At 38.9% G+C, this 24,356-nt stretch overlaps 3 protein-coding genes across 4 annotated transcripts; 2 read left to right on the forward strand and 1 right to left on the reverse strand.

The window, feature by feature from the left end:
- Positions 1-4,270: 4,270 nt before the first annotated feature.
- On the reverse strand, positions 4,271-7,514 carry cks1b (CDC28 protein kinase regulatory subunit 1B). The gene is made up of 4 exons (XM_062435866.1): positions 7,419-7,514; positions 7,118-7,185; positions 6,798-6,925; positions 4,271-5,643 (listed from the first exon to the last, which is right to left on the reverse strand). Exons 2-4 carry the CDS (start codon positions 7,174-7,176, stop codon positions 5,594-5,596), a joined length of 237 nt encoding a protein of 78 aa, XP_062291850.1. The 5' UTR covers positions 7,177-7,185; positions 7,419-7,514; the 3' UTR covers positions 4,271-5,593.
- Positions 7,515-11,052: 3,538 nt separating this feature from the next.
- Positions 11,053-20,961, forward strand: pbxip1a (pre-B-cell leukemia homeobox interacting protein 1a). 2 transcript variants are annotated; one of them, XM_062436167.1, is made up of 11 exons: positions 11,053-11,185; positions 11,992-12,116; positions 12,989-13,073; positions 13,206-13,273; positions 13,802-14,432; positions 15,413-15,637; positions 16,015-16,038; positions 16,434-16,477; positions 16,594-16,689; positions 16,856-17,036; positions 17,251-20,961. In XM_062436167.1, exons 2-11 carry the CDS (start codon positions 12,045-12,047, stop codon positions 18,291-18,293), a joined length of 2,469 nt encoding a protein of 822 aa, XP_062292151.1. In that variant the 5' UTR covers positions 11,053-11,185; positions 11,992-12,044; the 3' UTR covers positions 18,294-20,961. The 2 variants fall into 2 exon arrangements, with proteins under 2 accessions (XP_062292151.1, XP_062292152.1); XM_062436168.1 differs by lacking the exon at positions 16,015-16,038.
- A 676-nt stretch (positions 20,962-21,637) lies between these two features.
- On the forward strand, positions 21,638-23,366 carry s100a11 (S100 calcium binding protein A11). Its single transcript, XM_062436425.1, has 2 exons — positions 21,638-21,766; positions 23,232-23,366. Exons 1-2 carry the CDS (start codon positions 21,638-21,640, stop codon positions 23,364-23,366), a joined length of 264 nt encoding a protein of 87 aa, XP_062292409.1.
- Positions 23,367-24,356: the final 990 nt, after the last annotated feature.

Consider the following 24,356-nt stretch of genomic DNA (forward strand, 5'->3'; position numbering starts at 1 on the left):
CCTGAGCTGTTCTGTAAATACAGTTACAGGTTTAAGTTATCATTTGCCTTTAAGATTCCAACAGGAACCAATTTTCAGCATGATTCACAAATGCCCCTGGCAGACGCTCAAGCTTTTTTCCACCTTAAGGCGTCAAACATTTTATTCTGCCCACCACACATCTCTGGATCTCAGCAGGAGGCTCAGATTGCTGACCATAACAGCCTAGTGATTACCTACGCAACATTTTCCAGGAATTGTCAGAAATCTCCCTGTGATTCGCAAACATTTTCTTTCCTCCATTATCCATGCTGTCCAGAGTCATGTAGTTACTACCCACAGTGTGTGACTGTCATCAAAGCAAAGTCGTTAGTTTGCCTACATCTGGGGCAGACTTGCTTTTGTTAGTTCAGAACAACAACGCATTATAGAGAGCGATGTACACAAAGAAGAGGAGGAAGGTTCAGTCAAAGCATAAACAGTAAGTTATATATACTGTAGGTGTAGATTTAGTGTCCAGTGCAACCTAAATGCACAAAGCCATTTGAATAACTGTGGTTGATTTTCTGCTTTTTTGTATCTGTGTTGTACTGCCCTCCTCAGGCCATGCTGTAAAACCTATTTTACAGCAGAGGCGTTATTATTGGCATTATTACAGTATTCTTCTGATGTCCTCTTTGTAGGGAGGACTTTTGTTTCTGCATTGGAGTATTTTGTGAATGGATTATGTTTGGTCTCAATTTGTGTTTAGCAGCATTCAGTCTGAGACGAATGGAGCTGCTTTTTAACCAAACAGGACGTTAATCTTTGAATTATATTTTTCAGAATATTTGAAGACATTATTACTTAACTACTGAAAACAATAAATCACTACATCCGACATTAACTCTTTAACAACTACCCCCATTTTGGCAGTGGACTACCTACACTGAAACAAATGGACCATTTCTGATTGTTAGACCATTAGGATGAATTTGGACATGACGTTTTCAAGTATTTATGACATTTTTGGACTGCAATGACTATATTTTTAAGGTTTCAGTTCAGTACCACCTCCCTTACATTGGACCAGGATTATTTTCTGAAAAAGCCTCTTTCTCAAATTGACCATTTTCATAGCATTAACAGTACACAAAAAGCTCTACATATTACAAGCTTCCTACAGGCAGAATATTAACAGTGAAATGCACCTGTCAAGAGCTGCAATGATTAGTGGGCATACATTTTATTGCAAACTATTTTGATAATCAATTCATTGCTTTGTGTAATTTTTAAAGAAAAAAAGCCATAATTGACCTCTCAAAAGTGAATATTTTCTCTTTTCTTTAGTCTTCTATAATAAACTGAATGTCTTTGGCTATAGACTGCTAGTCATGACAAAAAACATTGAGGACATTACCTTGGGCTTTGAGAAGCAGCGTTATATTTCACCATTTTATCGACACGACAACTATCTGATTCATCAGGAGAATAATTGATCATGAAAATAATTGTTAGTTACAGCCCGATACCTGTCCTTCAACATAATCAGACTTCATTGTGAAAAGGCACCATCCCATTACAAAAAACCCTCCAGGGGTTCCTGCTGTGAATTCAGAGCTCACTGATAAACTGGGACACCGGGATATCCACTGTGATAAGTTTAATTTAACACGGTATCACTTTTACTTTTTGAGTGGCCTCCTCTGGCTTTAAGCTGTGAAAGTATGTAGCACGCCAACTTCGGTGGCTGAGCATCCTCAAACTAAACACAGTAGGACATTGATTGCTTTAAATACCTCGATGTCTGCTAAATACCTAAGATGTAAATTAAAACATTCTTTCTCAAGTCAAATATGTTAACGTGTCACAGTGTTGTAACATATGCTGTTTTTTTATGCATATCTTTATGTGCACCTGTGTGTTGAGGCCTCTGGTCTCTAAGCAACTGCTGCAGATTAATAAATGGCTTGCAGGGTCAAAATAATTACTTTTTTTTTTTTTAACGCAAATCTAATAAATAAAGATCCAAATCTTGTTTATATTTGACAGCACTTCATTTGCAAACACTACATATCCTCTGATTAATCCAGGTTTTGTCATTGCCTGTTCTCCTCTGCACAGCAATAATCCGCTGCTCCCTCGCACCAGCTATCAAATGTGTAGCAGATGCTGTGCCTGCCTGTACGCCATTATTGCCCATTCAGTAAACCATTTTGTCCATTACAGACACATTTACGGACAGATGAGACTCATATTACAGACAAACGGGAGAATGTGGAATTGTTAGACTACAACATTACAAGCAACTAATTAGAAGAACACTCGTTTTATTGAAAGACATGTTATCTGAGGCGGGTATAACAGTGTTAAACCTTTTAAAGCAGTGCTGTAAGAGGTGCGATTGACTTTTCTGTATCCATGTGGGACGGTATTGATTGATTTTTATTTTCAAAAACAGATTACAGTGTCATGATATACAAAGACAGGTCTGCTGATATTTAGTACAAACAGCTACAGTGCGGAGCCTTTTGTGATTTAGATCTGTGTGCAGTTTCTTTCAGGTACATTTCCATTAGCTACGGAAACAGGCAGGTTTACTGGTCTCCCTGAAGAGAAAAGACGGCTTGCTGTGAGATTTATTTGAGACTGAAGACAAAGTCCATTTTTATCTTTTATTGCTCGTTATATGATGATGTGCTGGCTCTAGTGTTTAGTAAAACGTCTTTAATTTCTGATGAGTCGTTCTGGATGAATGATTATAAGAAGCTAGAGCTGTTTCAGGAAGGTGGCCTGTTGTATAGCTGATTTTATTTGCAGATGATCATGATACAGAAGATGAAGTGCTTTGTTCACGATGTAATGTAAGAAGTTGTGCTTTTTATATTTGACAAATGTTTCACCACTAATTGTATTTTCATGTCTTGTACTGTAAGTCCATGTGGGTGGGGCACCTGTATATGCATGACAATAAATAACTATACTTTTACTGTGGGAAAAAAAAATCCTGTTTATTTCAATGACAAAGACATCTGATAACGTATTACATACAGAGGGTGCATGCTGAACCATGAATTTATTATTTTAGATTTCCTTATGGGCAGATCTCCAAGGTTAAGGTTAAGCAACACCATGTCAGAAGTACATTTTATCTCTATTGGCACACCACATGGCAGTATGCTGTCACCTTGACTATATATTTTAAACAGGGACTGCTGTCGCAGCAGATAGTCCGGACACCATGTAATTAAATTTGTGGATGACATCGTCTTGGTCAGCCTATTGGAGCAGGATGAAGTCGAACATGGTCCAGTTCTAAATGACTGTCAACTGATGTGAGGAATCACGTTTGAATCTGAACACATCCAAGACCAAATAAGTGATTTTAGACATGATGCGCCACCACCCACTCTATCTAGGATCAGAGGAGAGGAGATTGGTGTGGTGACGGAGTATCTTGGTGTTATAATAGGTCACAAAGCCTCCTGGGAACAATGTGCTGATCCTATTCAGGGCCAACAACACATTTACTTCCTTAGAAAAGTGAACTTTAACATTGATAACAATTTTCACTTGAATTTAAAAATATTTTATTGACAGTTTCCTTTGTTGTTGTATTGTATACTGGTATGTACATTCCAAAAATCACTCACATGAACAAATTAGGGAAAATTGTTAAAGATCCGTGGGGAAATCATGGGGGAACAGCAGGCTGACCTGTACCTGACCAGGTACATCCATCCACTTTAAGATCAGTACCAACTGAGAAAAAACAAACTCATTTGTTTTCATGGGTATAATGCAATAAATTTAAGATGCAGTAGCCACAGGGAGACTGGGTAAATACATGGAAGAGGGGATGTGAAATACATGATATATAGGAGATGTGAGGTATACAGTATATTTAATTTTATTACAGCTGTTGGTATACAGTTATTGACTTTAAGAGCCTGCCTGGATATTTATGATGGCTGCTATAGATTATCTTGGTTTTTGCTTATCTAATCATATTTATACTGTTTAAATGTCAATTTGCCTCTCAGGGGACATTAAAGTTTCTTAGTATTCATGTTCATCTGATGACTATTTTGTCCTGTGTTGGTGCATCATGTTGTGCACTTTGTGAGTTAATGGAATTTTGTTTCCCAGTGTGCGTTATTAGCATTTGAAAACAGGTTGATGAAGGACAAAGGGCAGCATGGCCTGCCGTGGTGCATATTTATTTACACTTAACTAAAACATTTTTTTTTTTTTTTTTTTTTAAAGCCACATTTTGTTAAGCTTTTATACATTTGTTTTTTGGACTGACTGATTTAATTTGTGTACATTTGAATGAGAAATTGACTCAGATTTTGCTGCATGCTTCAATGCAAATGGTGTTATTGTCTAGCTCACTTTAATTCTGATGGGTTTTGATTTAAACCAACAGATTTAATATCAATGGTTTCATTTAAGACTAAACGAATCATTAACTTTGCCCATGATTATTTTAGTTCTTCTGAAAGCTTAACTGCTCTTAACATGTCAGTTAAAAAAAAAAAGAATTGACAAATGCAAACCTTACAGAAAGGCACTAGTTTATAGAAGTTTAAGGCAAAATTCAGTATCAAAGATGGTACAGCAGCTCAGTACGTGGCACTAGTGAAGGACAGAAGGTGACTAGAAACGAGTAGAACAACGAAAACAAGTGCATTAATACAATACAAAGAAAAACAAAATTCCCAAGTCAATGCAGTTTGCTTTTCAACCTCAAACTCAATGATCCAGGTTTATTCTAAGAGTATTAAAAAGGGTATCTGCCATCATAACTGTCCCCCAATTTTCTTTGATGTGTCAAGTGGTCACTGTGTAGTCGCACTGCAAAAACACAAGCCCACACTAATACGATTAAAAGTTTTACATTTATTTCATAAAGGGCAACACATTCATAAATACTAAGCAGACCCATCAAAGAGAAATTTGTCTTAAAAGAAGCCAAAATATGCTCTTATGGAAAAAGGGATCAAAACTAAGTTTCTAGGCAACTCCATTCATGCGGATTTTCATGCACATGACAAATTGTTAAATGCCAATTTACAGTGTCATTTAAACCGAGCAGCGACATGTCACTTAAAACCGCAGGTTGATGTTTCAGAGACAAACTTCATTTGGGATCCAACTTTTCTATCTGCCTTTCCTTCTGACCTGAGCTTTACTCAGAATGCACTTAGTGAGAATTGGCAAAATGTTTGAACAAGTTTCACTCCCCATATTTTATAATTGTTCTAAAAAGCTGGAATATCCAAGCAGGTTCAGCAAGTTGGACAGATAGGTTAAGTCAAAAAGGACAGTGTAAGCTGATTTGAATGTTTCTGGTAGACAGCGTGTTGCTGTTAACACATGCATAAGTCTTTCCCCCCATGAGAAGGGTGATGATTTTTTCCCCCCCCCTCTCCATCAACACATACTCCATTCCACAACCACTGTTCATAACTGTGATAGTCCTTCTCCAGGTCCAACAGGATCAGCCCAAATCACAAGTCACCTACCACATAAGAGCCTGATAATCTGACAGCATGATCTCCACTTTAGATTAGTTGATCTGAGGTGGTGTGTAAGTAGGACTGATCTTCCAAGGACCCAAAGAATCGCTGCCTTATGACTTCTGGCTCGGCAGGGGGCGTCGGAACAGCAAGATATGTGGCTCTGGCAGGGGAGAGATGAAAAAAGGTGCTCAATATACACACACAAGCAAAAAACAATGCATATGCAACAGGCAGGTTTTGATTCTTTAAAAAAGGGGAAACCGACTCCCATTCCATCACTTGTGAATGGAGGGTGTGGCTAGGTTTGACACCCGCTCTCCATATGCTCGTGGCCGCAAAAGCTATTGAAATGTTTACCACTAATCTGTAAGACCTTCTTCATAAAGATGTAACTCTACTCGTTTTAACATCACCCACTAGCTTTGTTGCACGCTGACAATGGACTTTTCAGTTTAGGAGACATCTTGTGTCCAGCAGTTAAACTTTCTAAATGAATATGTATTCATTAGACAACCAATATTATCGGCCCACCACGTATATGTACCGTCTGATATGTGCTGATTTTTTTTAAAGATATATAAGCAGCATTTTATGTATATTTAAAGTTTAATCGCAGTCAAGTTTACTGTTTCAGAGCACTGATTTTTATTTTAAAAATTACATTCATTCTTAAACTGTAAAATAATACAGCCTCCATTAGGCTTTAGTAACCACATTTGAAAAAAAGGAGGAAAAGTGTGTATATGTGTACATACATTTATCAATATCAGAATTATTTTAATTCCCTAATGTCTGTATTGGCCCTAAAAATCCAGTATCGGTCAGGCCCTAGTATTCATAGATCATGGATTTTCAAAGAGGGAGGAGTAGGCACCATTTAAGGACTTTAACTAGCCAACTTCCTTGTAGGGGAAGGGAAAAAAAAGACAAACAAATTATTCAGAGTAGAGCATTTTATATACAAATTTCAGGACAACATGTCTGGAGGGGATCTTTAAATATGTAGTAATACGTTATTAGTGGGGGGAAACAGGTAGCCAAACATGAAAGTAAATATAAAAACCTTAATATATTTTTAAAAATCACACACACAGTCTGTACGATAATTCAGTATGAGTGTCAAGAGTTTATCCACGAATAGCCTTTCAGTGATAGAAACAGACAGCATTACATTTAGGTTCTTCACCACCATAATCAATGACAGTCTACTAAAAAGCCCCATCATCTGGAGTTGGTTCTGCTATATTTTTTAGATCACTTATAATGACTGACCTAACATGTGTCATGGCCTGTAGCTAGTTTTAAACAAGATACCTGGCTGGTGGATCATGTAATGCACCCATCCTTGGCTCTGCTGGACCCCCAGGTTCCTCCATTCCGACTCTGACATCAAATGGGTCTTGGGGACACGTTTAGCAAGGTCCTTGGGTAACATTACGTGCCTGTAGAAAAAAGGAAAGTAGAAAAAGTGAATCAGATTTAAGCTATTGTGATGCATCATTTTATGTAATTGGCGTTAGTCCCTGGACCTTGTCAACTTAGTAACATTTTAGTTAAATTTGTTTGAAATAACTTTGACAAGCTAACAAAGTTAAATTGCATGTCGTGAAGTTATAAACAAGAGTCATACACACCTGTACTCGTATTTTTCATCGTCATATTTATCGGAGTAGTAGATCTGTTTGTGAGACATGACGGAAACCTGTGGGAGAGGTTTTTAACGTTAGTCAGCATTCAAAATCAGAAATACGGCAAATTAGAGGTGAATTTAAGCAGCCAACGTGACAGCGAGCTGTAGCTGATAGCATCAACCAGGCGAGGTTAAGCTAAGCTAACATCTAAAACAAGAGTTAACTTTAACAGCTTCCGTCATGTAAACGCACAGCTAAATATTTCCGTTGTTGTGCAAGACAGTTAGTGATGCTTAAATGTTACCTTATGTTATTTGCCAAGATATCCCGATGAGAAAAAGTTAATTATTCCAGTTTTCGCGTCCTAATGTACGAGATGCTTGCTCCACCTTTGTTTCCCTCTCGAATGTTTGCGAGCCCGCTTTTCATCGTTCAAAAAGACCTCGCCTCCTCCCATTGGTTAATCGGACCTGTAGGAACGCCTGCCATTGGCCAGTTATTCTGTCGCCGAGAATTGTCGTCACGTCATACTGCTTCCTGATTGGTTAACGTCATGGTAAGGAACATTCCCTGCAGAAAGCATGGCAGATAGCCAAAGTAACATCATGATCAATACACAGTCCAAAATCATGACATACTTGAGTCATATGTTTGCTTACATTAATTCTTATCATAATATAACATTCCTGAACTCCCTAGAGAATTTACTATTGTCTTCGATCCTATTCTGCCAGATATTCAAATTCTGCTGTCATCTGCAGCCAGAGATAAATATCTTTCAAACTCCACTAAAGTTATACACATTCAGGAATTAAGATCCTTTTTTGAGTAAATAATTGTAAATGTATAGGGAAATGATCCAAATTGACACAGGTAGAAAACCTGCTTCTGTATTTGTTGTTTGGAGTAATCTGCATTGGTGTTGATTGGAAAGGAAATCTGTCACCACACAGATGAAACGACAACTCTGATTTTGGGATTGGGGGAAGGGGGGGTATTTTTTTCTTTATTCTTTATTGATGTATTGTGATCTGCACTACCTCAAGCATCCTTGTTACTGTTTTTTGCAAATAACAAACCTGTTGTAAGATCCATTGTTTAAATAAAGTTTTTTTTTTTTTTTTTTAAACATCTTTTATGTTATTGCATAACCAGTGGCCCAGATTTGGTTTTAATGGTATAATCATGAAGAATATTTAGTTTGAAGGAATACTGTTATCTCCTTAGGATAATCAGGTTCCAGGAATATCACCAACTCAGTGTCTGGAATTCAAGTCCAATGTTTTATTATAGAATAGCTGAAACTGGTTTATCTGATAACAGCAGAAAGGGGATAACAAATTATATTCATCTAAACATCATAATTAAATACAGTTAATATGAAATCCTAGAAATTAAGGAATGTTACCACTACTTTAACCTGATCAGTACAGTAAATAAATCATAAACTACTAAAGCTGCTATAAATGTATTATAATTTCAAAGGAAACGTACACATCATATACACAGATCATTGGATAGATGAGGCATCCACGTGAGGCCAAAGAGCTTCCTTATTCTCAAAAGTTTTGTCACAGGTGACCTGGCTGCGTATATTTCGGAGGCTCCGGCCATCCAGGAAGCAGTCAGGCAGGTAGAGGAAGGTTAGAGTGGGAGGAGATTTCCCACAGTGAAAAAGAAGTTTTTTTAAAAACTGACATACTTTAATGTTATTACATAAGCAATGACCCAGATTTGGTTTTCATGGTATTACCATGCATAGATTTTAAGTTGCATTTTGGATTGTGATACAATTTGATGTAATAATCAAAGAGAAAGAGAGGGTGACATGATGCTTACAGAGCAGACATATTTTCAGAATAATTAACTGCTTTGCAAACTGAGAACTTTGTCTTAAGAAAAGTGGTTATTCTTTTAACCCGTTATGCAACACTGTTACACCCATGAGACACTTAGTGGCATTATTTTCTGGATCACTTAGGTTTATTCATTTTCAGACTTGTGCACAAAAATGTGGTGTCTGGTAAGAGGTTAATACTCTATTAAAATACCATATTTCTTAATTAATCTCTACTGTAGTCCTTAAATTTGAAAATGAATCCGTTTTGCCCTTCAGAACTACTTACAATTACAATGCATGTTTGGCATAATATGCATATTAATACTTCAGCACATGGACTGAGAATGCTGCATATAAAAATAGACGAATATTCATACCAGACAAACCCTTTCCCACTAAATTTGCCAGCATATATTCTGCATGATCAAACAGTGCAATATAAAGTGTTTATTGAAGTTTATGTTCATAACAGCACAGACGGCAGAAAATGTTCAAATGGTAAGAGCCAAGCAACTCCAAGCATTTATAATTTACAAAGTAAGTAAGAAAAGGGGATTCTCTTCATGAGAACAAGTCAGAAAATATGAATATTTAACAATGCACTGTATAGTATGGCTATTTAAACAGAATCTGTGATTCTGTAGTAGCTTACAAAGTGATAATAAATTCATGTCACCAACAAGCTGTCTACCACACCTGCCAGTGATGGAAAGTAACTACACTGTAGTAGTTTTTAGGTTGAGTACCTCCACTTTATGCTACTTTATCTTTCTGTTCCACTCTCCATATTAGATAGAAATATTGAACATTTACCCCTCTATTCTATGCTTCGAAGATAACATGTCTAGTTTATCTAGTCTACAAAATATGAAGCATTAACTTTACAATGTAAAGTAGTAAAATTCAATCGACCATGACCAGTGGCAAAATGTAACTGCCTCTTACTAATACATAAAACAATCAGTAAAAAGTGACAAAAAAATGCCTTACTAGAAATGGGGTGGATTCTACATTTTGGTGTTTTCTGAGTTCTTAAAATATCTTCTTCCTACTGACTGGGGTACCCGCAGACCCCAGAGGTATACTTTTTTTTGTCATATCTCATAGGTGCTTCATGCTATTATTCCAGTTGTTTATTAACTTGTCAATAATTTGTTCATAATAACATCATATTATTGTTTTCTGTTTCTGTTTTAATTACTGTTTGTTTGTTTGTTTGTTTGTTTGTTTGTTTGTTTTTGATACAAATGTACTGGGAACCTGGTGGACCCCAGTAAAAAACAAACACCTAATTCTGCATTATGTATTTTTAATACATGGAAGTATATATTGAGCTCATGTTTGACATGGGTCCCAAAAAAATCACACACGTTTCAGTTGTTAACAGATAAATTAGAATAAATTAGTTAACCCTGACCCTAAAATAGGCTAATATTAATTTTGTTTTGTTTTGTTTTTAGACAATAGTAATTAAGAAACAAGTTAACGTTTTTGCATCATTGTTGTTTCTTACAGTATTTTATTCTTGGACCCCAGTTGGTAGTCCTTGTATGTTATGTATGTTGGTGGGATCAAGGATCAATAACTTATATGGAACTATTGTCAACCAGTTGTTTTAATAACCTGACAGGGTTTGGGGTGTTTTGATTTCTGATAGTAAAAGTAAATGTGCCAGTCACAGTTAACACACTCTAAATAAGTACAAAGAGCCAGATGATGAAATTAGTGTCCATACTAGAGCAACAGGAGTGGAGGGGTTGTCCATCCCGGTAAGTCCCTGCAGTCAAATATAGCTCTGCAGACGTGTCAGTGTGCGGCTGGTCCCTGAGGCCTCTCCCACTTGTATATATATATATATATATATATGTGCACACATGCATCTTAAGGCTGGGCTCACACATGAAGTTGTATTATTAAAAACCACGGTGTCCATCACCTGTCACTTTCACCTGCGGGCGTCAATCACTCAGGGAAGCGCGTCGTTTTCCTGACACGACACTTTTATCTGATTGGCCTGGCGTCACGTAAGGGGCGGGCGTAGCGTAGCCTTTGCTGAGATCCCATTGGTCGAGGAGCGTCTTGGTCGACGTGACGCAGCTCGGAATTCCCAAAGTTCCCAAGTTCACGGGAAGAGAGGAGCGTTGTTCATGCTTAAAAAAAACAACAACAAACAAACAACAAAACGCTGAAGGACAAATAAACAGCGGTGGACTGAAGTGTAAGCAAGCGGGGTAAATGAAACGTCTTCTTTGTGTTTTAATGGCTGAAGTCTAGCAGGTGTTTGCACGGTGGCTAACAGCAGGGCCTGAGTGAGAACGCGGAAGAGTGGGAGTGGGAACAAGTCAGCCTACCATCCTTTGTTTACCATCATTACAGAACATTGAATGTGGCTGCTACAACATATATCGCCTCTTAATTGTGCCTGCTAAACGTGCACAACAGAAAGATAGCGCACCTAGTGTTTGCGAAGAGTGAGTATGTGCAATAGCTCGCTGGTTTGTGGATAAATGAACTGCTTGTGTCTGGGGTTTGACCATTTTTGGTCATTTAACTGCCACACAGATGGAGTGGATGGATGCGTCTGAATGACTGGTTGGCTGGAAATAGCACCGGTGATTAATTTAATCAGGAGATTCCTGCTTCTCCTGACTGAACCCTTTGTTTAACTGCGTAGCCGTATATTATGGATGCCACCACACCGTTACATATCTTGTATCAACAACAATCTGGTCTTTATCCTGTGTGTGCGGTGTATTACGTCTCTAACTACCATTATTGCCCTAATATTGCCTTCCTAGTCTGTTTTTATTATAATGAACATCACATGCTGCAGAAAATGAGACATAGTTTGTCATTTTGTGTGTGTTTTCACGTTCAGATTATAGCATACTTATAATTTGGATAATACCCTAACCACATCTACACTAATAAGTACAGTCAGATTAGTGATCCATTGCACCTGGGCAACTCCCACAAGGCAGACTACATGTATCAGGCATGTCCAATGAACACACGTTGTTTGTGTCGTCGTCTGCAGCTTATAAAGCTGAGTCTGTCCCGTGCTGTGCCACGTCGAGCCTGAAGAGGGCGATGTCTGACAACAGCAACAGCTCAGGCAGCAGTGGCTCCTCCACCAACAGCTGGACCCTCCTTTCCCCCGAGGTAAGACCAGAGAACCAACTCAGGAAACTGTGCTCTGAGCTCTGTGTGCCTGAGCATGGTTATTTTCCTGTCTCATGAATACAGGTCAAGTAAAATATGGCAAGCCTACGCTGTTCACAGAGTGCCAAATTATTTCAGTCAGACTTTTGTGTTTTCCATATCCATTATCTGTTATGTTGTTTATTCTGTATGCCAGCGGTTTGCAGGCGTTTGTGTATGCATGTGTATCTGTCTGTGAAAATACAAATACAATACTTACTTTGCAATAACCAGAAAATCCTGTTCAGGGATCCATCATTATAATTTGCAAAATCTTGCTAATGCAGTCTTATGCAACAGCTTTGCAATAAATCCTCCCTGTTTGAAGTTATGATATTTAGTTTTGTGTAAATGGTGTTACAGAGGTGTTGATTCAACTTTTTGGTAATTTTGGAAGCTCTAATTTGTGAATCTGTTAAACTGTAAAGCAGAGAGGTTTTTCTTATATTATATATATATATATACAGTATATCCTAACAGTTGAGGAATGGCATGTGCTGCATGTAAAACCATCACATTTGATTTGAACTAGAGCTGAAATTTCAACCTGGACTCATCATCATAAGGGATAAATATGACTCAGTAATTACTTGCTACACACTGTTAATTAAGACAACAACCTGACACATCACAAGTTCAGATACAATCCCATTGTTCAGTTACAGTGATAGATGATAAACTAGAAATATCTGTGTGTCTGCTCAAGCTTTGTGCAAGCATGCCTGTATTTGGTGTGCCATAAATGTCAAGGTCAGTGTTATTAATAAAAGTGGTAGGTGTTAATGTTAATGCTTGTTGGGAGTCTGATCTCTTTGGATCTTCTTACTCTACAGGAAGCTGCTGTAGAGAATGTTGGGCCAGTGGACGACGGCACAGAGAGCCTGGGTGACGTGCCCAGTCTCTCTGAGGAGGTGGCAGGTATGGGAAGACATAAGTACAGGAGCACATCAAAGATCTGTGTTTAGGGTTGTGGCATGTGACGTTTCAGGTTGAAGACCTGTGCTTTTAAATCTTGTGCAGTTTCATATCGTAGTGTTGATGTAATTCCAGGAGCGGCTGCGGAGTTCAAACCCAGTGACATTCCAGTAGAAACTGTCCTGTCTGAGGAAGGACATCAGGTTGGTATACAGTGTAACGATGCAGTAATCATATCATGGTTTAAGTTAAGCACACATACTACTGTTTTTCTGTGTTTTTAAATATATATCATGCCAACATAAAACTATTAAAAAAGTCTATATTAAAAGAAAAAAACCTCCTAACCCAGAGTGTATTTACATTGATATAACTAACTGTTGGTGACGTATTCTTTGGTCAAATTTCTTGTTTAATGTCCTTTTTCTTATTGACCACTCATATACAATGTGACAGTATTCATTTCCAGAATAGCTGTAGTCCAGGTATAACATTTTTTAGATGTCGGACATCTACCAGACTTAATTGCTTGTCCCAGTCAAGTGGCAGTACTCTAAATTTACAGTTTTAAAGTTATTCATACAAGATGAAATCGCTGGCTGAGGTAATGTATGCACCAGGAACACAATCCTATCACTTTATAAAAATATATCAAATCAATGATATATTAATCTCTGTAAAAACATCTTCAGGAGGAATTTTTAAAAAACTTTTTATATCTTCATTTCTAGGTGTGTCAAGAGACCTCTCCAGAGTCCAGTGAGGGTCCCATCCCTTCTAGTCCATCCCGGATGAGTCCCCTTCCACCCAACCCTCTTGACCCCCCAGACCTCGATATGGAGAGTCAGCCTCCTATCATCCATGATATTGTAACCAGCTCCCCCAGTGACAATGAGCATCTTGGTGCCATACCCTTTGTCACCCACCTTGATTTGGGAGCTCCACTCGATATCCCTGTGTCTGATCTCCTCCTAGCTGAGCCAGAGGAATACAGCTCTGCTTCTCTCATGACTGAGATCCCTGTCTCTGCTGAACCAGTGCTTGACACGCCTGCTGATATTGGGGCGAGCCTTCCTGAGGAGAATCCTGTCTTCACTGCTGAACCTGAGATTAACATCCCCACAGAGACCCTAACGGCCGCCGATCCTCCCTCTCATATTGAAGCTGATGTCAGCCTTGTTCATCAGAGTACTGAGCCACCAAGCCCAGTCCCTGAGAGTCTGGTGACAGAATGCCCCATCGCTGATAGTCCTGCCCCAGAGACTGTTGGTTCAGCTGAGGCAGCGGAAGAGTCGGCTGTGGAGAAGGAGGAGATGGAGCCCTCTGAGACAGGGACCCAGTATGAGCAAGAAAAAGAAGAAGGTATGGGATTATTTTACATGAACAGTGGTTGTTGTATGCAAGATATGTCATGTAGTGGAGCTAAAGTTTGCCTTCGTTTGCCTTTCAATATTCCTCAGGTTTGCTGTATAGTATTATAATTCACACAAGCTAATTTAGATATACGCACCTTTGAAACACAATATCAGCTGAAATAAACAAGGTTTTATAACTAGATTTTGACACAGGGTCAGGTAATAAAGCAGGACCCATCTTAAGGCCCTTGTCATGTCAGCTGTCATGACATGCTGCTTTAATTGTGCATATTTCAGACAAAGTTACAATTGATTATGTTCCCACAAACTTCCACACAGTAATTCAGGGCTTTGGTTGGGGCCCTGAGGGGGTCCAAGGCCCAGCAGCAGTCAACAGCTTGGCTCAGTTGGTTATACAGCTGGGACTAAAGAAAGCAGTTGATGTCCCTTTGTAATTAGCACTATATGCTAGAAGCAGAAAATGAGAGTCCTCTTGCAGAAGAATTGGTTAACATGTTCCTTATCTGTGTCACACTAGCAGCTGGAAAATGATTTATCAGTTGGACAGGGAGGCGTACACCCCAGGGAGAAAATTAGAAACCCCCAATGCATGAAATTACTGTTGTTATAATTTAAGCAATAAAACACCATGCATTTTCATGAGCAGCATTTACTTTTTGTCAGGCATTTTTAACATGCTGTTTACACAGTGTTGTGTTTCTTAGCTCATGTAGTCACTTAGATTTTGGTATTTTGTGCGGGCAGTCTGCCAGTAGATAATTAGGATTTTAGCAGTAATTCCAGTTCTGACAATTCTGTAGCCAAAGATGTCAAGATGATTTGTTGAAGTGACTCAGGGCCACATTGTGAAATACATATGGTTTAAGTTTAGCCTAAAAAAAAATAAAATATGACAGCTCTCTGCTGTTTTGCTTTTTCATAATCAGGATCTCTTTTTTTATCTCACTATACTTCTACCTCCTTCAGAGCCATCCAGTAGTTTTGATACAAGCAGCTATGAAGAGGGACTGAGGAGGAGAAATGTGCCCTCCTTTGAGGCCCCAAGACCAAGAACATCAGACGAGGAAGATGAGGAGGAGGAAGTGGAATTCAAGCTGGCTGAGAAGAAGGAGGAAAAGCCATGGTTCTCCTTGAACAAATGCATTGTGGGTGCTCTGGTCCTGCTCTTCTTAGGTTCCCTTTTCCTCTCAGGTGAGTTCCTCTCACACTTGCGTTGCTTCCGCTTTTCTGCTTTACTTTTACTCAAATATTGCTACATTAACAAGGACAATTTAAACTAGGTTGCCATTATTTATTAAATGTATGTCTTTATTCATGTTTTCTGTAACCTACAAAATGTCTTGAATGCTTGACGTAGGCTTTACAGCTGTTGCATTAGATATTTTACAGCTTTAACCTCATTTTATTATCAGTATTGTATAAAACATACAATAATACACTTAATCACTACACTCCGTCCTTTGATGATGGCACTATTCTCGACTTACATCAGCACATATACTTGCAGTTCTCAGCAAATGATAGGTGTGTTTTTAGATCTTGTTGACTAAGCTGTACTATGTCAACAGGTTTCCTCTGTGACCTGGATAATGGTAGGTCCAGTACTAAACATAAGACAGCACTGTAAGCTTCTACGCTATCTGGCTGACACTCAATAGCTTGGCCAAGGACTTATCTGGCCTGACTCCTCATGCAGCAACAGCAGGAAAAGGCAATAACACGCATTCTGGACTGTACAATAATGCTCTTCATCACTGTTTGGGTGGACAGTAAAGGATGCTTAGGGCACTTATTTCTACTTATTTCACGGAATGAAAAAAATTCATCCTAAACAAATAGTTTCTGCATAACACACAAGTAACATCCAAGCTCATAGAGCACACTTCACAACAAAAACATCTAATAACGGCTTGTCAGCTGTGTGTGTCAACAACAGTTGACTTTTTTACAACCAGTGTGAAAGATGTGTTGTTTTCTTATGTGACAGGTGACTTTGACGCCTCTGAACTCAGTGATGGAGAACAAAGCCAGGTCTGTTCCTACTGTCCTACCAATGAAATCTTAAAACTTTAAAGATAAACGCTAGATAAAAGTGGGATTATCTAAAAGTATGTGTATTATTCATTTGCCAATGATTTTCAATCCAGGACTGGCTTAGCAGTGATCCACAGGATATGAAAGAGCTATTGGATAAACTGACACAGGAAAACCAACAAATCGCTCAGCTAGAGGCTCAACTACAGGTCAGTATACAGTCATATTAATGCTAATGATGTTGTTTTACCGTGTCATGATGTCTCAATACACTACAAAATATAGGCAGTATGTTTGCATTTACATTTACAGTTGTTGAAGTTGTGCAACACCTGGATTAGTCTAAGGTACTGAGCATGTTTCTTTATCTGTCAGGCTCAGAAAGAAGAACTTGACTTAGCACTGAAGGCGGTGGCAGCAAGCGGTGATGAAAAGCATAAAGCAGATCTAGAAAAAGAAAACACGAAGTTGAAGATTGAGCTGTCATCTTTGCCTAACCTAAAGAAAGAGCTGGAGGGTCTGAAGGCGAGGGTGACTGAGCTCAGCCAACTTAAAGGTATGATGCAGCAAACATGAAGTGAATCAGTTCATTTATTATGAACTGAAGTTTTTGCTGATGCATGTTGTTTTCATTTAATGTACTGAAATGGAAATGCAAGTAGAAAAGTATTGTGCTATAAAAATATTCCTCAGAATGCAAATATTTTGACCATTCTGACGTAATTATCTATAAAAGCCAATATAACTTTTGTGTGGTGAATCCTTCACAGCTGATCAGGAAATGCCTCCAGCTACGTCAAGGTCAGCCCCTCAGCCTGGTGACAAAGATGGTCAGAGTCATCAGAAATCAGCTGGACCTGAAAGGAGGAAGGACACAAATGAGGGAGGCAAGCTGAAGGAAGAACTCCTGAGGCAGAAGGTTCTTTTGGAGGAAAGCAAGAAGAGGCTGCAAGGGATGAAAAAAGACGGAGGTGACAGGAAGCGAGTCAGAGATAACTTGGAGGAGATCCAGAGGAAGATTTCTGAACAAGTTGAGAGGTGGGGGAAGAAGAAGCCACAAGAGTCCAAATGGAAAGGGAACAATGGCAAAAGCAACGAGCGGGACCACTGGAAGAAAGAGGAGAAGAAGGAGTGGAGAGGCGAGAAAGACTGGAAGCCTAGCAAAGAGGGAGGATGGAAGGACAAAGACGAGAGGAAGGAAAAGGATTGGAAGCCTCAAAAGCAAAACTCTCACAAAGAGGCATGGAGGAAAAACCAGGATGAGTGGGAGGGGAAGAAGGACGAGCGCAGAATGGACAGGGAGCAGAGGAGGAAGGAGAAACCCTGGCATGGACGCCCCGGTAAGAATTCCCACAGCCACAGCCATCAGCAGCAGCATGACCATCACCATCACCGCCAGCCTCATCAGAACAACAACAAGGACTTCTGGAGAGACCAGGAGCAGAAGCTCAGACGCAACATCCGCCCACAGGTGGGCTGCAGCTCTGTGGAGGACTGCGCCAGCAAGGAAGGGCTCTACGCTGTGGAGCTGCCTGAGTTCGAGGAGCTGCTGGAGGGGTACCTGAGCAAGCTTGAAGGATCTCCACCCGAGAGCAAGGACAAGATCCGAAAGCTGACCGCTGACTTCTTTGAGGATGGGGTGTTTATCCACGACAGGGTTCTTTTCAGCGACTTTGCTGAGGACGTGGCGGACATTCTGGAGGACATGGTGGACGTTTTAGTGGACGGTGGGCAGAAGGATGACGACTCCCTAGAGGAGGCAATGGAGGAGTTTGAACGAGAGGCCCTCTGGAAGTTTGCCGCCACAGCCTAGAAAAGAAACAGAGAGGGGAAAGGAGTAAAATACAACACAAAGATACAGCACAAGTGGTGGTTTTATAGGACATTTCTTGCCTACCTTCTCCTCTTCAGAGCTGTAATTGTAGTAGAAAAAAAAGCTTCTGGTACAGAGTGGTTGTACCTCTCATAAACCTGTCCCCCTGAGTCATTAATTATAAGCTAGACTTGTACTTGTCATTTTGGACTTAGTTGTTGTTACCTACCTCTGTCAGGCCATGCCTCCTAATGCAAAGTCCTTCAGTAATGTGTTGTGTGGATTTCCCTCTGCTATATAGTGCTTTCTCAATACCTAGTGCATGTTGCAGTTCATAATGTAAGCTGATAATATTCAGATCACATTAAAAAAGACATGGTTTTGAGCCGATGGTATTTGCAAACAATTCTGATTAACACTGGTGCAATGGAGTTAAATATATTCATACATGTTATATAGTATAAGGTACATTGTCAATGACTCTTTCTGGCATTTGACAGTATCCAGTGTAGTCAAACAACCTGCCCCTTCTGCAAGCAGGTTACAACAAACACTGAGACATTTTTTTGCAGATACCATTTGCCTCCAGTGTGGTGTAATTGTCCAATCCCAGAGGATCATATCCCAGGTCTTTCAGTGATAAGAATCAGATCAGGTCAGACCAGTTTTGCTTCAGCAGCTCTTGAGTAGATTTGAGCAAACACACTAGAGTGTTGTTTGAGAGCCCGAAGCGTTTGGTGTGACACACTATTCATCGTTTCACTCCCAACTGTCAGTCGACAGCTGATGGACCCAGTTTGTGAAATGCTGCTCAAAAATAAAGCAATAGGTAAAAATAGTGATAGCCATACATGAATTGATGACTGCTAAACCACTTTAGCACTTTTTTCAAACATTCACATTAAGGTAGCTGATTTCCTCTCTCCCTTTTCACTTCTATCATGAGTTTTTAAAACACTACAGTAGTTCTCTTCAAGAAATGTTATAATGTAGCCATGGGGACCTCCAACACATGAGACCATTCAGAGTAAAAAGTATAGTTTAGTCACCTATAGTAATCCCCTAAATGTTAATGGGTTTTTTAAAACTTAAATGAAATTGGCAACCAAACCAATGTTGTTTTTCCTTATATTTTGTTAGAAGGTTGATATAAACTGACATGCACACAAGTAATTTAGCCGTTGTTTGTTTTTAGAAGAACATGAAAATGAGAAGGCTGCTGCATTTCATTTAGTTTTTCAAGTTTATAAGTTGAATGAGACAGGCAAAATCCATCAAGTATTATAGAACTGCTTTCTAGTGGTGGGTACTTCTTTGAGACAAATAATTATTTACCTTTTTTTCTTTTTGATTCTTGTCATATTTGATTAATTGTGAACTTTTCCCCATTCAGGTGGATGTTAAGTTAAAAACGACAGATTGTGATTGTTGGTTCTCATCTTTCGGTGACTGAAAGAAGCTTTGAAGTGTTTCATTATTTTATTTATTCTGTCACGACACTGCAACATTATTTTCTGTATTTTTAATGAGAACCGCAGACTTTGTACATGTCCCAGGCCATACACGTTGAATGTGAAAGTGGTGAAGTTATCCATTATTTTGGTTTTCAGAAGTTTAGCTTGCCAGCTACTGCTTACGTGCCTTTATTACTATAAATATGTTGGATTGGAGAAGAAGTTTTTGATCTTATTTGCTTCTGCAACATAAAGAAGAAAAGTTTACACTCACAATTTTACTGCTGCTTATAGGGCAGAGAATGAATGTCACAGGGTTTACACATAAAGTGTGAAACTGATTTTCGTTTAACATTGTTTTCTCTGCTATTGTACAGAGGAACATTTTTTTTTTTTTTTAAGTTTTTAGACCAAAGTGATCGAAAGAAATCTTAATCTAAACAAATGAATCCTTCTTTGAAACACATTTATGAGAGTTGAACCAACATTTGGGAGGTTGTTGTCTTTGTGGGACGACAGTATGGTTCTGTGCTTACTGATTATTTACAAACTGGCTCCGAAGTGCATGTAATTGATCCCTGGGCAAATGTATTGATGAATTTGCCTCATTTCTAATTTCTCCCATCATCATTTTTGTCCTCTTTTAGGAAGTCAGTGTTAAGTTCAATACATTTTTCACCATTAAATATGTCACTTGTGTCTTTATTGAATTACATCAGTTGAATGTCGGTTTTTCTGTTGACTGACTTGTATTATTAGAGCTATTTTGCTACTGAAAAATGTACAATGATACCCCGCCAGTGTGTGAGTCACTCTGTGGTGGGAAGTGGAAGTGTTGGCATGTCAGGCATCTATTATCACAGCTGTGATGCCAAACTAAAATATTTACACGCAGATTAAATAGTCGGAGCAGCAGGAGCTGACACGCTCACAGGCACGAACACACTGACAGCCCGCCAGGTACGTGAACCAACCAGTGTGGCAGTCGGTCACTGACCTGATGCGCTGATGAACGAGAATGTAAGCAACATGTCAGAACAGTCAGTCATTATGAAGCTAGAGCGAGAGCTGGTCATTCTTTGAATTCTACAAACAAGTCACCATAGAAGTATTTCCACACATTGTTGTAACTTTAGTAATTTCATTGTTATCTTAGCAGGCCTTCTCTATGAATTCTTTTGCAAGTTACAACCTGGTTCAGCTTGTGCAGATGGATCAGAAACTGTAAAATATTAAACAATCTAAAATAAAGTTACCAATGTCTATTTTTAATCTTTCTGCAGGTATTCCACACACATTTAATCTTGTAATTCCAAAGCCTAACACATGAGACAGTTTGTCCTGAATACCACATTATTTGAGTCATGTTTTGTATAAACTAATTACTGCTTACACATGCATGATTCAGTCGCTTGATTAGAATGGCCTGACAATGACGTTATCTGTAAATCCCTGGCTCTGCAAACAAACAGACACAGTTTTGTCCCATCATCAGTACAGATTTGCCCTTTGTAGGACAGAGTAGCAGTTTTCTGTATGTTTGTGTATAGCTGTGTGCAGGTTTGTAATGTGTAATCCCCCAGAGTAGTGGAAATCTGGCAGAGATAAGGGCAGGTTTCCAGATGGGGGAGATGGGAGGCAGGTAGAGTGTTTTCCGCTGATGTCTGCATCAGCAAATGCGGATAAAGCATATATATTGAGAGGGATGATCATCATTTTGGAGGGACAAGGTTCTTGACTATCCGCTGCAACGCACCACACAGTATCTCAAAAGGTGAGACCATATCCTCTCTAATTCTTCACATCCACTTTACTTCACTTCCAAGAATGAAAGATTTTTTTTCTCTTAATTGACTTTTTCAGGTAACACCTCAACACAATCAACGCATCATGGAAGATGCAATCTGCACCCTTGTCACCCAGTTCAAGACATACGCTGGCAAAGATGGATCCGCCAGCACCCTGAGCAAGGAGGAATTCCAAAACCTGGTGACTTCTCAGCTTCCCAACTATGTCAAGGTACATCGTAGAAGTTACCTAAAGCAATGTTACCTGCTGATTACAGTCTTCTTCTCATTCTAAACGCATTCAGAAACCCAATTAAGAAAACTGTGGATTGCGTATATGCACCATTAAGGTTTTTGAGGCCTCTCCAGATCTAATCATATTGTTACTAAAGGATAGGTTCACAATTTGTGGCTTCAGCGGTCTGAGTTAGTCAAATCAAGACTATTAGTTTGGAAGATATGCACTTGATTTGAGTCATTTGACACTAATTTAGACTGCTGAAACCTCATACTAGCTTCAGATAAATGTTGGGACTACATTTTAACACTCAAAACTCAAAAATGTTGTTCCCTCAAACTTACATTGACACTAAATTAGAAAGGGATCTTTAAATGGCCAGTATGAACAGGAAAAATTATTACAGCAAGCAAAATCTGTTTAATCATCTGTTGGTCATATGGGCACCGTAACATTGTAAAGAAATCTACAAAATCATGTACAATTTATGCTCTTAGTAAGAATGCAATGTATGCGTATTTTGTTTTAAGTGACCCTTTTCCAGTTTACTACTACATGCACAAGCTGTTGTTGGTATTTGACATAAAGTAGCTATGTCATATTCCATGTAAACCATTTAGTATATAAAATGTCAAAATGATGCCAAATTTCCATCTCAAATTAGCAGTATATGATCTCCACTATAAGTCAGTGTCTTACAATGAAAGGTATTCAATAACCCTTGTCGACATGTCACAATAGGAAAAATAATCAAAGTAATACTCATAGTAAATAATCAAATTAATGATGGTTGAGTTCACTCTAGCTGCTTCAGTTGCAGAGTCCTGGCATTGTAAATGCTGGCTCACTGTCACGCTGTCTTGGCTTATTGGTACACTTGAACACAATGGAGCCATTGTTAATCTTGCTAGTAACACCTGCTGTTTTCCTAATAATGACAAGTCAAAGTGTGTGCTGTGAAAATGGCATATTTACTGTACAATGTTATGAAATGAAGCAAAGCAGACAAACACATGATTGAAATAATGATTTTACTTTGATAAATTGTTATTTGGTTATCAAAATGTGATCCATTAATTCATAATATTTAAGTATTTTGTTGTATTTAGTCTTATCGCCTGTGTTTGATAATATATCTTAATAGAGACAAAATATTCAAAATACTCAAACATTTATTCACGTAATAACTGTGTACTGTATATTTTGTATCTTTAACAATATGTATTTCTCTAATAAATGCTGCACCACCAACTAACATTAAGAAACATGCATTAAATATGTATATTTAAGGGATTTTGTCTTCAGGAACCTTTGTGTGACTATAAACAACTTTATACTTCATCTGTATTTACTTCTACACTCAACCAATAGGTGGCAGGAAAGTCTTGCAGAGTTGTAGATGTTGCAGCCCACAGAGAGCTTTTAATGATCAGGGTGTCTTCTTTGTGATCACCCACAGAACGCTAACGACCCTGCTGCAATCGACAAGCTCATGGGCTCCCTGGATGAAAACAACGATGGGGAGTTGACGTTCTCCGAATTCTGGCAGCTGATTGGAAAACTGGCAGGCAAGCAGGGTGGCTTCAGCCAGTAGAGCTCTGCTTCATTGGGCTTTTGAGCAGATTGTGTAATCAACTCAATCAAGCTGTCCAACTGTAAATTCAAAGGCATTTGAATTCTTTTAAGCCCTCCAGCAGTGCCACATGTGTAACTCTTTAGTTCACCATTTGTTAAATGCTGTTAACTTTGAATTAAAGGCTTTATTGTCTTGAACCCTCAGCCACCGACTGTCTCCTTTCATTCATTCATCACGTTATATGATGTCCACATTTGAGCAGGAGTGTGCAGCCTTGATTCAGGGGCCTGTAATCCTATATGCGGTACAGCTTCCACAACTATACCATCCAGGCCAGATCTTGTTCCATAGAGCTTCATAATGCCTGTACAAAGCTGCCTGTCAAGACGTTCAGCATCTGAGATGCAAAAGCATAGCCTGGTCCTCACTCTCTGTCAATTAGCATGCTCCCTTTATATTTGGGAGGACTTATTTGGGGGCTTTGTAATTTAATTGTATTGTGTTTGTTCAGCAGATAAATATTCTATAGCATTAATGTGGGGACTTTGTGTTAATTCTAATGTCTGGACAGAGTTATGTGTGTTGATTTGCTCATTAGCAGTTTCTTTAGATTTTTAGGAATGAGGAAAAAAAGGTGCTGCTCACTGATTTTGACAAAAGGTAAGGAAAATGTGGCCTTTGTATCTGAAATACACAGGTTAAGGTGCCAGTGTGGGAGGAGTAATGACTGGAAAATGAGTCAACTGTAACAAAAAGAGAGAGAAAATGAGCAGCAGCGTACCTATCTATTGAGCCACAGGCATTTGTGGACAACACTGACTGCACACGGAAGTGCCCTCACCAGGTCAACTTGAACGTGTAGGCTTGCATCTCATTTACCCATAAAAAGCAGCACCCATAGTGAGATTTAATCTTCAGAGTGAATTAAAAAACAAAAGACTTGAAAGCCCTGACAAGAATCTGGCAAGACTGCTTTACTGCTTGCACCACTTTCCGGGAGTCATTTGT

Source organism: Scomber scombrus, chromosome 16, assembly GCF_963691925.1.
Source record: "Scomber scombrus chromosome 16, fScoSco1.1, whole genome shotgun sequence".
NCBI classification, from domain to species: domain Eukaryota; kingdom Metazoa; phylum Chordata; class Actinopteri; order Scombriformes; family Scombridae; genus Scomber; species Scomber scombrus.